Below are 15,180 nucleotides of genomic sequence, written 5' to 3'. Positions count from 1 at the left end.
AGCCAACAACAACAAAACCCATCAAGTGGTCAAACTGACAAAGCTGTCCATTTTTAATACAAATTTATGCCTGATGATACACTGAGTCAACATAGATAATGCCCGATCTTCCACAGCTCAGCTCAAAAATAAACCAGGGAAATAGGTTTTAATGTGCAATTCATTGTTCAACAATTTGTTTTCCTTTCTAGGTCAGTAACTATTAAATTTGTCTCCGCTTAAGATCCCCCCCACCTCACCCCAATTAACATGTCTTCTAAAAGCATATATGATGCTATTTGCTCAGCAATTTATCTTTGAAATGGTGTTTTCGATGGATGAATGTGAAAATATGCTTACCTCATCCCATTCTAAAAGGTAGTTGGTGATTTTTGAACCATTGTCAATTGGAGCCTAAAAAAATAACAAAATGACATTGGAGAAAGCTGTTCAAAAACAAGTTACGAGCTACCAACATGACTTCAACACGGGGCTTATGACAGCCGCGTGCTCTCTCGGAGAGACCCCCGGCAGTCCCTGGTGCCTCTAGGCAAGCACCCCACACCAGCTTGAGTGCAGCTTAGCCCCAAGACAGAATTCACAACCAGTAAGCCATGCCACAAATGGCCACACCGCCTCCTCCCACAACCTCCGCCCAGAGGCCCCTGTGGTCCTACTTCCTCAGTGGACAAAACGTTGAAGATTTCATCCCATTGAATTCAAGTGATAAAACAAGATACTGAGAAACACAAGCATTGCTGGGGTTTAGGAGACACAAGCAAGTCTGTGTGCTTGTAAGATGGGGTTGTTAAGATTAGAAAGTTGTGTGTGGTGTCTAAGGAGAAGGGACCCTTTGGATAGACTGACAGAGGCTGTTTGCTCCTTAAGTTAGCAGAAAGAAGCTCCATCAGTTCCTTTCCTCTCTTGACATCTATTTTATTGAGAAAACCAAACAAGAGAACTTTGGAGAAAAGGATGCTTTGCAGAATTGGACTAGTAAGAAGGGCCCCAAGGTGGGGCACAAACGCTCAGAAGGAAAGCTGGAACGGTGAAAAGGAGACTCCAGCTCTGATTTCACAGCCTGGGCCTGGCTCTTCCTTTGGAAAATAACAAGAGTCTGGAGAATTGTGGAAAAGGTCCCACCCTGCTGTTGCATCTGACTCTGGACCCGGCTACCTGCCTGTCAAGGGCATCCTGGAATTGGCTGTTTAATATCCATGTCTGACTTCTTATTCTGTCATAGATAGCTGTGATAAATAACTGGGCAAATGTATGTAAATCACTATGAAACTATCCAGTTTTATGAGAAATTCTCAGTAAACAGTCACTGTTTACTACTGTTAACCAAGCAGATTAAGTGTCATATTTAAAGCCCTCCTACCTCCTCTCTTTCTCCTTCTGTGTCACAAAACCTGAGTCTTAAAACTCTGAGCCCAGGGGATTATAAAACTGTCATCTCAGGCTTTTGGGGCCTGGAAGACAGGCTAGAATGCATTTAAAGTTCTCAATAAGTGACAAGAACCCATTTGTAAGAAGTTCTTTGATGGTTTGTTGAATCTACTCAAGGAGTAGACTCTTCAGTGCTATCCTGCCCCGTGGGCATTGCGTTCCTCAGATGGACTCTCACTCAGCCAAGTCTGCTGGCTCTACCGTAACAGGCTCTGGTAGATGCCAGCAGATCTTTAGTTCTCTCAGTGAGTTTATGGAAGTGGGGACAGGTCATAGACAGAGAATGTCTCCTGTCCTCTGCCTTCTACTTGAAGCACTATGATCAGAAAATCCAGGACTTTGATGCTTGGGTAAGAATGAATAAGCTAAGAATGTATTTCTGATTCTCAACTGAACTTTTCTCATATTGCTCTGTCTGCCTGAGACCTAAATTTTACCGAGGTATGATATTAAGCAGAGAAAATATGTATCAGTGATTCCCAACTTTAGGTTGGAAAGACCCCGGGATCCCTCTGGTAAGCTTAAGAGCTTATATATTTTTTCACTATCAGTATGTTTTTTAAATTCTTTCCTTACATTTACATAAGTAAACATGTGTTAATAAACAGATGGATATTCATCAAGGTATAAAGCAAGATGACCAGGTGTTTGTGAAAACTCTGACAAGGTGGGAAATCACTGACCTGCATTATCCCTGGCAGCCAGAAAGGAAAATAAAATAGTTCAGATTCTAAGCCATCCACGCTTTGCCTCTGTCCCAACAATACACTGAGGGCTGGCTCTTGGCTATGGAACGGGCGGCCCCCCACGAGGACACAGAGAAGCCCACGTGGTCACAACTGAGGGCTCCTCTCAGCTCATCTCCCAGCGACTTACCTCTCACACTAGATCCCTACCAAACCACACAACGCCAGCTGACCTATGATCTGCCCTGTAACTGCATTTCAAAACATAAAAATTATTAAGGAGGTTGAGAGTGATCTTGTTTCTTAAAAACATAGCTAAGGACACACTTTAAAGAAGGTTCAATACTATTTCTGCTTTGGTAGTATTTTTTTAAATTATTATTTTAGCCAGTACATTGTATTTTACAAGATTTACTATATAATTTAGACTTTTAACTATCCTGAAACATCTAAAGACTAATTAGCCAAAACTAATAATGCCTAAATATAATTTAGAATCCTATATATTCTGGGAAGAAGTCTTCTTCTTCTTCTTCTTCTTCTTGTGGAAGTACTTTTTAAATGCAGGGCTTTATATTTGCAAGGCTTGCTGGCTTGGACGGTGCTACCACTTGAGCCATGCATTCAGTCCTGTTTTTTTATTTAGTCATGGGCCTAGGCAATATCCCTGAACTTTTCTGCTTCAAGCTAGGGCTCTATCACTTTGAGCCACAATTCCACTTCCATTTTTTTGAGTGGTTAAGTGGAAAGAAGAGTCTCATAGACTTTCCTGCCTGTGCTAGCTTCAAACCTCAATCCTTAGATCTCAGCCTCCTGAGTAGCTAGGATTATAGGTGTGAGCCACCAGCACACAGCTAGCCCAGCCCTGTGGTTTTTGCTACTTGTTTTAGAAATGAAGTCTATTGAATTTTTCTGCCTGAGTCACAATCCTTAAGTTCTCAGACTCTAGAGTAAATTGGGTTACAGACTTGAGCCACTGTAGCCTCACTGGGAAGTCTTTAATATTAAATATTTTGAGTCACTCATGAAAGAAACCATAGAAACTATAAACATACTTTCTCTCTCCATCTTTCATTATAAAAATAGCATGCTGAAGTTCTCAAACATTTGTTGAAATAAAATCAACTATAAGAAAGTATGGGAATTTAGTTATTTTTAAATATTTATATCACTTATTAGTTCTAATCTTAGAAGATCTATAATCTCTCATGGAAACTGAATTCCAAGGTCCTCTTCCCATCCCTTGGTCAAGTCTTCTAGAAATGGCGACTTCTGATATCATAATAAGTGCTTGTGCAATGTGACTGACTATGGACCATGCCAAGTGCTCTAGCAGAACAGAAGCTGTGATTTCAAATGGCCTCAGCGGACACTGATGGGAGATGGCTCTCCACAGTCTGGGGTACCCACCTTCCACTGCAGGGTGAGGGAACTTTTGCTTCTGTGTGCCAGCTTGGGCGGGAAAGGGCACTCTGGGGCACAGCTGTGGGTTGTGAAGCTAACTGGCTCCGAACACGATCCCTTCACAGAATTGTACATGGCATACACCCTGTAAAGAGAACAGTCAGTCAGTGTGGGGAGCTGGGATTCAAGACCAGGATTCTGGTACTTACCTCGCCTGCTGGCTATCCTTGGTGAGCAGGAGGAGCATTGTGACTTGTGCTCTGACCTGCTGGTCTGGTTCTGATCTAGCAGTGGAAAGTACTACAGAGGCAACCATCCCAACTGGCCCATGTTTAAATGTGCTTCACCCAACCTTGTTTTACAACAAGCAAATGAATCTGCTAGGTGCCAGTGGCTCACACCTGTAATCCTAACTAACCAAGAGGCTGAGGACTGAGGACTGAGGATTGAAGCAAGCCTAAACAGGAAAGTCTGTGAGACTCTTATCTCCAATAAACCACCAAAAAACCTTACATAGACCTGTGGCTAAAGTGGTAGAGTAATAGCCTTGAGAAAAAAAGCTCAGGAACAGCACCCAGGCCCAGAGTTCAAACCTCAGAACAAAAGAAAAAAGAACAAGAAAAGAAAATCTAATCCCCAGATTGGTCTCTAAATCTTTGTTCTAAATTCCATCAAGGTATTCTCTGATTGACTTTGTATGGAGATCTAAAAGTTGGTAGAAAAGCTTAAGACTCAATGATCAGAGTTCATAGGCTGGAAAGAGAGAAAGAAAAAGCATGGAATATGCATCTTTCAGGTAACGTGCATGAGTACGTGTGTGTGTGTGTGTGTGTGTGTATGTGTGTGTGTGTGTGCGCGCGTGTATATCTGTGCACGTGTGTGCATTCCAGTTTGGGGCTTGAACTCAATGCCTCAAGCTCTTGGTTAGCCTTTTTTCTCAAGGCTGGCACTCTACTTCTTGAGCCATATCTCTAGTTCTAGCTTTTTGCTGGTTAACTGGAAATAAAGACTCTCTGCCAAGGCTGGCTTTGAACTTCAATCTTCACATCTCAGCCTCCTGATAAGCTAGGATTACAGGCAGGCACCACAGCATCTAGCAGAACCCACTGCTCATATGGTAAAAATGGATGTTCACACATAAACATGTTTGCTACAGCTGAGTGTCTGTCTCTCTCTCCTAAAACAAATACAGTGTTCAGACACAGTTTATCCATGTGAATATTTGCAATCTTGCACAAAGCTGCTTGTTTTCCACTTTCAAAGCACTTAGCTCAATAATGAACACATGTATGTGGAGTCTCAAGAGAAGCTGTGAAGACAGGACATACACTACCCTCCTCTTTTCTAACCACAAATAACACAAGTTTCCTCACAATACTTTCTAGCTTTCCACTTCTTTTATATGGAAAATTATTTTTTTTTTCAATTGAAAGCACACTCTTCCCAAATGAGTATGAAGAAGGCTTGATACCATTAAAACATACCGGGTGAAGCTACTCAGCTTATAAACAATTCTTGCAAGTACCCTCTCTATGACACAGGCAAGTCATTACCCCACGGAAGATGGAAGGAAGTTCCCAGAGATGAAGGAGATGTCCTGAAAGCTACACTGATAGAAGTTGGATCAACTCTGTTCAGTGTGTATGGCTAGCCACCATGCCACACTGCCTACCCACCATGCCACACTGCCTACCCACCATGCTCATCCTGCAGTCATGCTCCTCTAAATGTCCATGGCCACTTCCCCTCCCTCTATTCAATGAGCTTGAACAGCAGTGAAGAAAATAACATTATCAGCTGAGCACGGGTAGCTCATGCCTATAATCCTACCTATTCAACAGACTAAGATCTGAGGACTGTTGCGGCTCAAAGCTAGCCTGGGCAGGAAAAGTCTGTAAGACTTTTTATCTCCACTTAACCAACAAAAAGCCAGAAGTGAGGTGTGGCTCAAGTGGCACAGCACCATCCTTGAATGAAAAAGCTAAGGGGACAGCACCCAGGCCCCAAGTTCAAATCCTAGTACCAGCACCTAGATAGACAGACAGGTAGACAGACAGACAGATAGATTAGATAGATAGAAATCTTAATTATGTGTGTGATATGCAAAGTCATTTTCTTCTACTCCCTCCAATGAAGATTCATAGAGGATAGGCATAAAAAATACAACAGAGAAACTCTTCTATTATTGAATATACACACTTTCACATGTATACACAAACATACACGCACACACACACACACACACCTTTTGCCTTATGGGGAGGCATTATAACATCTGACACAAACAAATGCCATTTCTTGTTACATTGGTCTCTGCCCAGCTGCTCATGGAGGAAACGCTTTTCTTTGTACTCAGTAAAATCTAGGCATATGATAACATAAAACCAAAGGGGAGATCTGGCAAGATCATTTCCATGTGTCAGGACAGGCTCAGTGGGAGTCAATTACTTAAAATGAATCACAGAATGTTTCAGACTTGGGCAGGGATCCAGCCCAAATTTAATTTTTTAATTTATTATTTATTATTTATTTTGGCCAGTCGTGGGTCTTGAACTCTGGGCCTGGGCACTGTCCCTGAGCTCTTCAGCTCAAGGATAGCACTCTACCACTTGAGCCACAGAGCCACTTCTGGCTTTTTCTGCTTATGTGGTGCTTAGGAATCAAAGCCAGGGCCTCATGAAAGCAAGACAAGCACTCTACCACTGAGCTACCTACCCAGCCTGAGCCTAAATTTTATCAGACCATAATTCTTCAAATGGTGGTTTACAGATTACATCGAGCTCAAGCTATGAGTGTATTGGAGTGGAGGTGTCTTTAAATATTACAGCCCAACTAGGAAGTAGAGGATACAGAAACCAACAAAAAGAGACCACCAGTCTCTAACATTCCTAACAAGAGCAACCGGCTGACATCTATAATCCTAGCACTCAGGAGAGGAAGCCAGGAGGGTGCAAACCCAAGGCTAGTCTGGGCTCCATAGCAAGACCTTGACTCTAAGAAGAAAATAAATAAAAGAGAAGAGATCTTGCCACTATGGATGAAATGTCCTGCCAGGAAAACTGAATCTGGCTTGGATTAAGGCAGATTCCCTGGGAATCAGAGCGCAGGGGAATATGTTAAGCAATGTGGTTGAGAACCCGGCCAAGCTGATGTGTGGAAATTTCTACAGAACAAAAACAATGAGCGATGAAGGGAAACCTATGCACTCAAAAACACAGAGAATGGTGGCTTAAATAATTACCATCCAGACAGTATATCTCCATTCCCATCACAGAAAAAGCCAAAGCAAAACTTCCATTTGAGAACGACAGAAGGGAAGGGGAAGCACCTCTCAGTTCTGAGGACATGGAGGAGTTGATCTGTTGTTTGTTCTGGGTGCGCCTGTGCTGGTGGTAACTCAGTTGACAGGTTAGAAAATAGAACATCTGGACGTCAACATCATCAGTGCCGGGGCGGGTGTGGGGCCCAGAGCTAACACAAGTATTGAACTCTCTGTGTGAGAGCTTATTCAACTGCTATCCATTTGTGACTACATCTCAAATTTTCTTCAGTTACAAAGTAAAACTTAAGTCTACATCTTGGGATTTCATTTAAGAAAAGAACAACCACTACTGCTGGCTTCTCTTAAGAACAGAAAGTTCAATGAGATTTGGCTCTTTTCCCCATACTGTGGGGAATGGAGAAGGCAGACTGCAGCAATTCCCCTGCATGGGGCAGAAGCTACACTTCACCCAGAACCTACCACTCCCCATTGTCACCCAGTACCAGGACTCCATTTGAGCCGTTCCCACTCCTGTTTCAGCCATGTAGGCTTGGTGCCTCCAGGAAGCAGGCAATCCCAGTTTGCAATCCCTGGGCAATTCCCTACAATAGCAGAAATGTACACAACTAGGCTGTGTCCATGATCTTTACAAAATTGACAGTCCCCAGAAATCTATATAGATCACAGGATAGAGAAAACAGCTGGCAAGGTACAATCAGAAAAGGTTAATTGTCTGAGGAGAAAGCAGTCTGGACCCAGTCAAGTTTTCTGCTGCTTTTAGAAGAGGATTGCTAGCTGGGAAGGTGGCTCAGTGGTAGAGTGCCTGCCTTGCATGCATGAGGCCCTGGGTTCGATTTCTCAGTACCAAATAAGCAGAAAAAGCTGAAGTGGCGCTGTGGCTCAAGTGGTAGAGCACTAACCTTGAGCTAAAGAGCTCAGGGACAGCACCCAGACCCAGAGTTCAGGCCCACAACCAAAAAAGAATAGGATTGCTGGAATTAGAAGGAAAGCACAATTGACAGAGGTACTCTGTGCCCGGGCTGGAGGAAGGGCCATCCTGAGTGACTTATGGAACACGTGGAGTAGTGCTTAACCTTGAAAAGGTTATGGGTGGCTGGATATGTAGTTCAGTGGCAGAGTAGAAGCTTGGCTTGCTAAAGGACAGACAGATAGACATACACACACACACACACTCACACACACTCATACACACACAAAGTTCATCAGCAAAGAAAGCAAGATTTATATTTATTTGGGAAAGCAAGTGTGTTGTGTAGAGTACAATTTCACACAAGATCTGAGTGTACCATGATTTCCTGTTAATTAAAATACTGTCGTAAGTAGATAGCAACTATTTGTAACAGTAACCAGCCACAATCCCACCAGGAATTTGCACAAGCAAAGATCAATTCTTGGGAAATGATGCCATATTTTAAAGTCCCGCATTTCCCACATGATGGTGATATTTGTCCCTAGACACCCTCTGTAGCAGGAAGATCGGTAGACGGTCAATTTCTTGGGTTGAACAAATCAACAAGCAGTTGAATTTCTTTTCCTTTTACCACTAGAAAATCAAATGTTTTCCTAACAATACATTATAATTATAATTTGTGTGTATGAGTGTGAGTGTGTGTGTGGGGGGGGAGGTGGGTGTCTGTCTGTCTGTATACCAGCACTGTGCTTAAACGCAGAACCTTATGCTCTTGCATATTAGCTTTTTTGCTCCAAGCTGGCACTCTATCACTTGAGCCACACCTTAACTTCCAGCTTTTTGGTGTTAAGTAGGGTAAGAATCTCATGGACTAGCCTCTGGGAATTTCAAAAGTACACTTCTAGCTTTCCCCCACATATCTCTAATAGCCAAGGAGCCACAGTCTCTGGTCAGCAACACCCACTGCATAGCCCAGCACTATGCTGGCCCGCCATACTTTTGGAAATATTTCATCACATAACTTTTCTGGGAAATGTCATTACATGATGTCATCTCCGGGCAACTTCTTTGACAAACTGCCTATGCTGACAGCTGGAAAACTGCTATCCATTCCATCACTTAATTCCTAATTATCCCATGATTGATAAAAATAGGAATGTTTATTGGGTGTGGTATCTCAAGACTATCATCTCCACTGTGCAGGAGGCAGGATCATGGTTCAAGGCCAGCCCAGGCCAAAAAAAAAAAAAAGTTAGCAAGAACCCATCTAAATTAACAAGCCAGGTGTAGTGGTACATGCCTGCGATCCCAACCAATATGTTGGAGGTGACGGTAGGAGGATCATGTTCCTGGCCAGCCCAGGCAAAAAGTGTTAAGACTCTGTGAAGTAACTAAAAACATAGCTGGGACATGGCTCACCGAGTTAAAACCCCAGTAATACTGGATTTTTGAGTTAATCATTTTATATAACACATAGCACAATACCCTTTATAGAATCACTAACTACACTTTGACAATTATAAGTTGATTCTCTTTAAACATAGTATCAATTTTAAACCAAAAAAAGCAATCTCTGTAAGAACCATTTAATAAGTAAAAAAGTGACAGCTGTAATAAAATGCTACACCAAGACCCAAGACCTAAATTATTCAATCAATGTATATATTAGAGAAGGATCTAATTTCCTTCCTTGCTAGAACAGAGTTGAGTAGATTCATTAACACTGGCACACAAAACTAGCAGAGTAACACTAAGAAGACTTGAAGTGTTTCAAGATGTAATTTTGCAGGTAGACTGGCTCAAATGGCCTGGCAGATGCCCACAACACCAGCCAGCCATAAACCCCCTGCAATGCGTTCAGGCTTCACTAAACCCAGAGGAACAAAGAAATCAGAGCCTTTCTTGCCAAGCAACTGATCCAAGCAATGGCCAGATTCCACAATGGAATCACTCTGCCATTTAAAGATAAAACCTATCCATCTGATCATGTTAGCAGAGTAACATGTGTGTGTGTGTGTCTGGGGATGGGGTGAAAATGAGGAGAAGCACTATTATGAAGATGCAGGATAATCTTTGAAGAGGATACAACAATCAGAGTAGGAAAAAACAGAAATAACAAATGTAACTGCAGAAGCCCTGAGACTTCAGCCATCATTTAATATTACTGTAGGTCATAATCAAAATGTACAATTGTAAGGATCAGAAAAGCTAGACTTTGGTGTCTCCAGCCTATAATCCTAGCTACTCAGGAGACTGAGATCTGGAAGATCATGGCTGGAGGTTAGCAGGGGCAAAAAAGTCTACAATACTCCATTAAGACTCCAACTCCAATTTATCAGTAAAAAGCTGGGCTGGAAGCATGGCTCAGATGGTGGAGCAACCGCTGTGAGCAGGAAAGCCATGCTAGAGTTTCAAGATCCCGAGTTTAGGTCCTGGTCCCTCAAAAAAAGTATTAGAAGGAAAATGTGGTCTATTTAGTGACATTAAAGACACCTCAGTTTTCTTTCATACTTCTGTGAGCTTGGTACCGGGTGATGCTTTCTAAAACTAGGAATACGAAGAAACCAGAAGTGTACAACATCTGCTCATTGAACAGCTGGGTGGGGGTGAAACCGAGGTATTTGCACACAGCCCTTTGAGGCCTTATAGGTATTTCTTCAACTTTAAGATAAGTTGAGGCTCCTTTATGTGATTAAAAACTTGCATTCCTAGGATTAAGACTTAGAAAATCTTAACTACATCATCATCATCATCATCAAGAATTTTGCTTCTCTTAGTGTCAAGTAAGACACATCCCAATAGAAGAGTGGATGGTAAACAAGTTCAAAGACGCAACCCTACATCATGAAGCTCTTTTTACTTCTAAATTGTTCAAAAACTATAACAACTTCAAGAAAAAAAATAAAAGAAATTTCTGTTTGTAAATATCTCACAGATTTATAACAAGTTTGCATGTATATTTGACCTGCATTTCTGATGCTAGCTTTATTATCATATTAAATTTTTTCTTTTGTGCCAGTCCTGGGACTTGAACTCAGGGTTATTTTGCTCAAGGGTAGCCCTCTACCACTTGAGCCACAACTCCACTTCTAGCTTTTTACTGGTCACTTGTAGACAGAGAGTCTCATGGACTTTCCTGTTTGGAATCTTGATCCTCAGATCTCAGCCTCTTGAGCAGCTAGGATTACAGGTGTGAGCTGCCAGTGCCTGGCTTATTCTCTTCACTTTTACAAATGAAAACAAGGACAAAGCAGTGTTAATGGTTTGTATAAGCTGGTACCCTTAGCAAGGAACAAGTGCTAACATACAAGCTTTATGGTGTATCCATACTTGTCAATGGCCTCACCTAACCAATTAACTTGAGTGAGTTACAAATATTAAAACTTTTTCTCTTCCAGAAGGAAAAATAAAGTGTAAAATGAAAAGCAAAATTATCCATATAGATTGGGCTTTAGGCAGGGGAAATACAAGAAAATTTAGGTTGTAGACATTTCTGTCAAGCGAGAGAATTTGTTTGAAAAAACAGTAAATTAGATGTTACCAAGCAGAGGGAGAATTTTCAATTTCTCTGTCAAGCAGAGAGCTACGCCACATACTATCTGTTGGGCTGCATGCCTGTGACATTGCATGCATGCCCAAATGAAGCAGGAGAATGCCCACATCCAGCCCCTGCTCAGTAACCACCCCATGTCCCCAGGCCTCTTATCTGCCTGCAAGGCCAAGTGTTCACAGCACATGGCAGGAAAAGCATGACAGTCAACTGATAGTGTTCTAAAAATTTACTCTTTGCAAGGAGTCAGACAGGAAGGAGTAAAGGGAGAGGAGACAAGATAGTAAATATGGGGCTGGATTTCATGGCATTTCAACTTCTTAAAAAGGATACTGGAAGCTCATGAATGGACAGGAAATTAATAGAATAAACCTTGAATAAGGCAGTAACAATAAACTGTTAAAACATAAAAGATAAAAGAAAACGTATGTTAGCCATGAATAACGGATAATGTTTGTAGGATTCCTTCTATGAGGTTCCATTCTCTGGTTTGCTGTTCCATTGACTGCATAAGAATGGTTAAACTATTTCTATTATTATCTTAGCATCACAGTTTATACGACATTGTGCAGCCTGTGTGAAGTTCATTATGTTTGAGGAAGCTAAATGACTCAAAACCTGAAGGTTTTGATGTAAACAGGAAGAAACAGTTGCAAAAATGTTCATCTAAATAGTATAATGGCTGAGTAGATGTGCTGTTTACAATGATATAAAATAATCTGCTCTTTTGTACACTGCTCTAAACTTAGTTTTAAAGTACTCATGCAGTTAATAAGATATTACAACCTTAACATGGCTCTGTTTTCTTGCCCTTTATTTTGTGTGCTGGTACTAGTGCTTGAACTCAGGGCCTGAGCACTGTCTCTGAGCTTTTTCACTCAAGGCTAGCATTCCCCCTACTTGAAGCACAGCTCCACGTCTGGCTTTTCTTATGAACTTTTTTGCCCAGCCTGGCTTTGAACCGTGATCCTCAGATCTCAGCCTCCTGAGTAGCTAGGATTACAACTTAAGCCAACAGTGGTTGGCTTCCACACCAGGCTTTCAAAGGGGTGGCATGGCTGACCCCAGTGACCTGGTTCCCCAGTACAGTTAGCTGCTGGGTCCTGACTCACCTCACGTGATAATCAGTCGCTGGTCTGAGATCTTTCAGGTTGCATCCCAATTCTTCTCCACTGCAAAGAGAAACATTTGTTAATTAGTAACACCTGCATGGAAAGTAAATCGGGCTTTGGGATGCCAGAGCTAATGCGTCTCCACCATAAACCAGGAATGAACTTTCTTATTTGCTCTTATTATTCTCTTAGGACTTGAAAATGAGGTTGCTTTTAATGATGCATGCTAGATATGGAAAATGACATGGCCAACATACTAATAAAACACCAAAGCATCTTGCCACTTTTCTAAAGACAAAAGCGGGTAAGCAGGCAAATAAATATGTATGTAAATAGCTACACCAATTCTCAATTAGTTAGTTCCAAGACTCCAAGGTTCCAAATCATCTGGACTTAAACTCCCTCAGCAACGGACTGTTGATGAAGTCACAGACTACTTCTCTCACACACCAATTCACCAAAGATAATGAAACCATTTACGTAATCGAAAGAAACAACCAAACTGACACTTAAGTATGTGAAAATTAATGCAAAAAGGAAGCTGAGCATGGTGATGCATGCTTATAATCACAGCAAAGAGGCTGAAATAAAAGGATCATGAGTTTGAGGCCTTCTTGGGTTACATAGCAAGACTCTCTGGGAAAACAAAACAAAACAAAACAAAAAAACCCCAAACTTTCCCTCAAAAGGTAAAGAGGGTGCACACAGACATAATTTATTTTGTATTCTGTCAAAATGTCAAAAGACAAACAAACACTGTGGACATGATCCAAATAAAACAAAGTTAAAAAGACAGCTAGATGCCATCTGTGACCAGACTGAATGCTGTCCTAAACAAAATGCTTTCACAATTTTCTAATAGTCATTCTGCATGTCAGCCAAGAAAACTGAAAAATGGATCATAGATTAAAGTATAATACCAATGTACATTTAGTTTTTTAAGAAAATACTTTTCTGAGAAAATATACCAAAATATTCAGCAGCATTTTTATAAAATGACAGAGGAGAGAGAAAAAAAAGGAAAAAGGCAGGTGTTCAAATGGTAAAGTAGACATAGTAAAATCTTAGCAACCGTAACTATGGGTACAATGTAGGTTTGTGTCTTTATCATTCTATCTGTGCAATGTTTCCTGAGTGTGAAATTCTAATTAGACTGTGTATCTAATTCTGATTTTTCAAAATAAAACATGGCTGTGAGGGAGAGTAGTGAGGCTTTTATTTGCATCACAGTGGACAATTTCTGGATGACAGATTCTCTCAGGGGTGGGGTCCGCTTCAGCATGGAGGGTAGACTGTGGAGATCTACAGCAGAGGCCGGAAGGAAGGCCAAGGGGTGGTGTGTGGGTATTCTGGAGGAGACATCATTGCAGAGTGGGTAGTGGCCAAGGGCAGTTCCTTCCTCACCGTTCCTCTTCTCTGGGTCCAGAGCATGCTCTCCACTGGGCAGAGAGGAGGAGACAGTGTAGTGATGTGGCCTCGAGGCGGGACTAAAGCTAACACCTGTGGTGGAGACAGACCGGCTCATGCAAGCCAGGTACTTGGTGTGGGCATCTTTCTAGAGGCCCCACTGGGAGGGCCAACTAGTATTAAAGAAGCCTGATTTCCTGATCTGCAAATAGCAACCTTCTGGAGCCATCCCAAAAGAAGGACTTGACCTTCACATTTTTACCCTGTTAACAACACAGGTATAAATCATTTGGACAGCTTACATGTGGGAGTCCATAAAACCGAAAGGCTGCTCCCCCTTCTTCTACAGGCGAAACTTCTGATCACTTAAGAAAGCCTTTGAACAAACTGCTTTAAAGTATCTCTTAGAAGAAACAGTGTAAGGAGAAGTTGAAATAGAAGCAAAAAAAGTATTGCAGAATTTTTAAAATGAAAACTATACGAAAGATCAGTGCTAAAGAGTTAAATGATCGTAGAGGTGCTTAATGTATATAAAAGTCAGTCATTTTTTTACCCTGATGGACATTATTGGAAAATTTGTTTGAAAATTAATTTCATTAATATGATGCTGACATCTAAGAAAGCTAAATGATTTATTTTAGCAATAAGAAGTAACTCTATACTACTAATTTGATTAATGATTAGACAAATTCTTGACATTATAATTATTCATTCCGTGTGTGTGTGTGTGTGTGTGTGTGTGTGTGTATGTGCGCACATGCGCCCATGTGGGTGCACACTACTATTGGGGTTTGAACTTAGACTCATAAGCTTGCTTAGCCTTTTTGCTCAAGTCTGGTGCTCTACCATTTGAGCCATATCTCCAATTGGAGATAAGGAATCTCCCAGACTTTCCTGCCCGGGAGGGTTTTGAACTGGGATCCTCAGATCTTAGCCTCCAGAGTAGCTGGGATTGCAGGTGTGAGCCTCTAGTGTCCATAATTATTCATTCTTAAAAAGAACTATTTAAATGAAAAATTGCAAAGCCTGAAACTTTTTTTCCTTTGCTTCATATTTTTCTTCAATGATTCTAATGTTGCAGCTTAGCAGCTAAGAAAAACACTTGAGAGGAGGCACTACCTGTAAATGATCTTGTATTTTCCATCTCGTCCTTTGTCTGATAAGGCAACTTCATAACTGTAGGGGAAGGAAAGGCCGCTGTGGGGAGCACAGGAAAGTCCTACAGGAGGAGCCCAAGACAGCACCACCGCTCTCGCCTGGATGTTCGACACCTGAGGGTAGAAAAACATGGCTTTAGAAGAAGTCAAATTATCTTACATGGATGATCACACACTTCCTTCTTCGATGGAGAAGGTGTTTGTAATCATTACTAATGGTGTAAAATGGCCAAGTGAATTTCT

General features: G+C 41.5%; 1 protein-coding gene across 1 annotated transcript in view; it reads right to left on the bottom strand.

Annotated features, from left to right (window-relative positions):
• The window catches only part of Fndc3b (fibronectin type III domain containing 3B), a 225,779-nt gene that overhangs the window by 59,905 nt on the left and 150,694 nt on the right, over window positions 1-15,180 (bottom strand). The window contains exons 7-10 of the mRNA XM_013016157.1: window positions 14,900-15,051; window positions 12,374-12,433; window positions 3,525-3,663; window positions 340-393 (exon numbers count right to left, since the gene is read on the bottom strand). Of these exons, the coding sequence (XP_012871611.1) occupies window positions 340-393; window positions 3,525-3,663; window positions 12,374-12,433; window positions 14,900-15,051 (405 nt within the window). The remainder of the gene's footprint in view (window positions 1-339; window positions 394-3,524; window positions 3,664-12,373; window positions 12,434-14,899; window positions 15,052-15,180) is intronic.

This window comes from Dipodomys ordii, unplaced genomic scaffold (assembly GCF_000151885.1).
Source record: "Dipodomys ordii isolate 6190 unplaced genomic scaffold, Dord_2.0 Scaffold30, whole genome shotgun sequence".
Lineage (NCBI taxonomy): Eukaryota > Metazoa > Chordata > Mammalia > Rodentia > Heteromyidae > Dipodomys > Dipodomys ordii.
The sequence above is the reverse complement of the archived record's forward strand: the minus strand, read 5'-3'. Positions and strand labels throughout refer to the sequence as shown.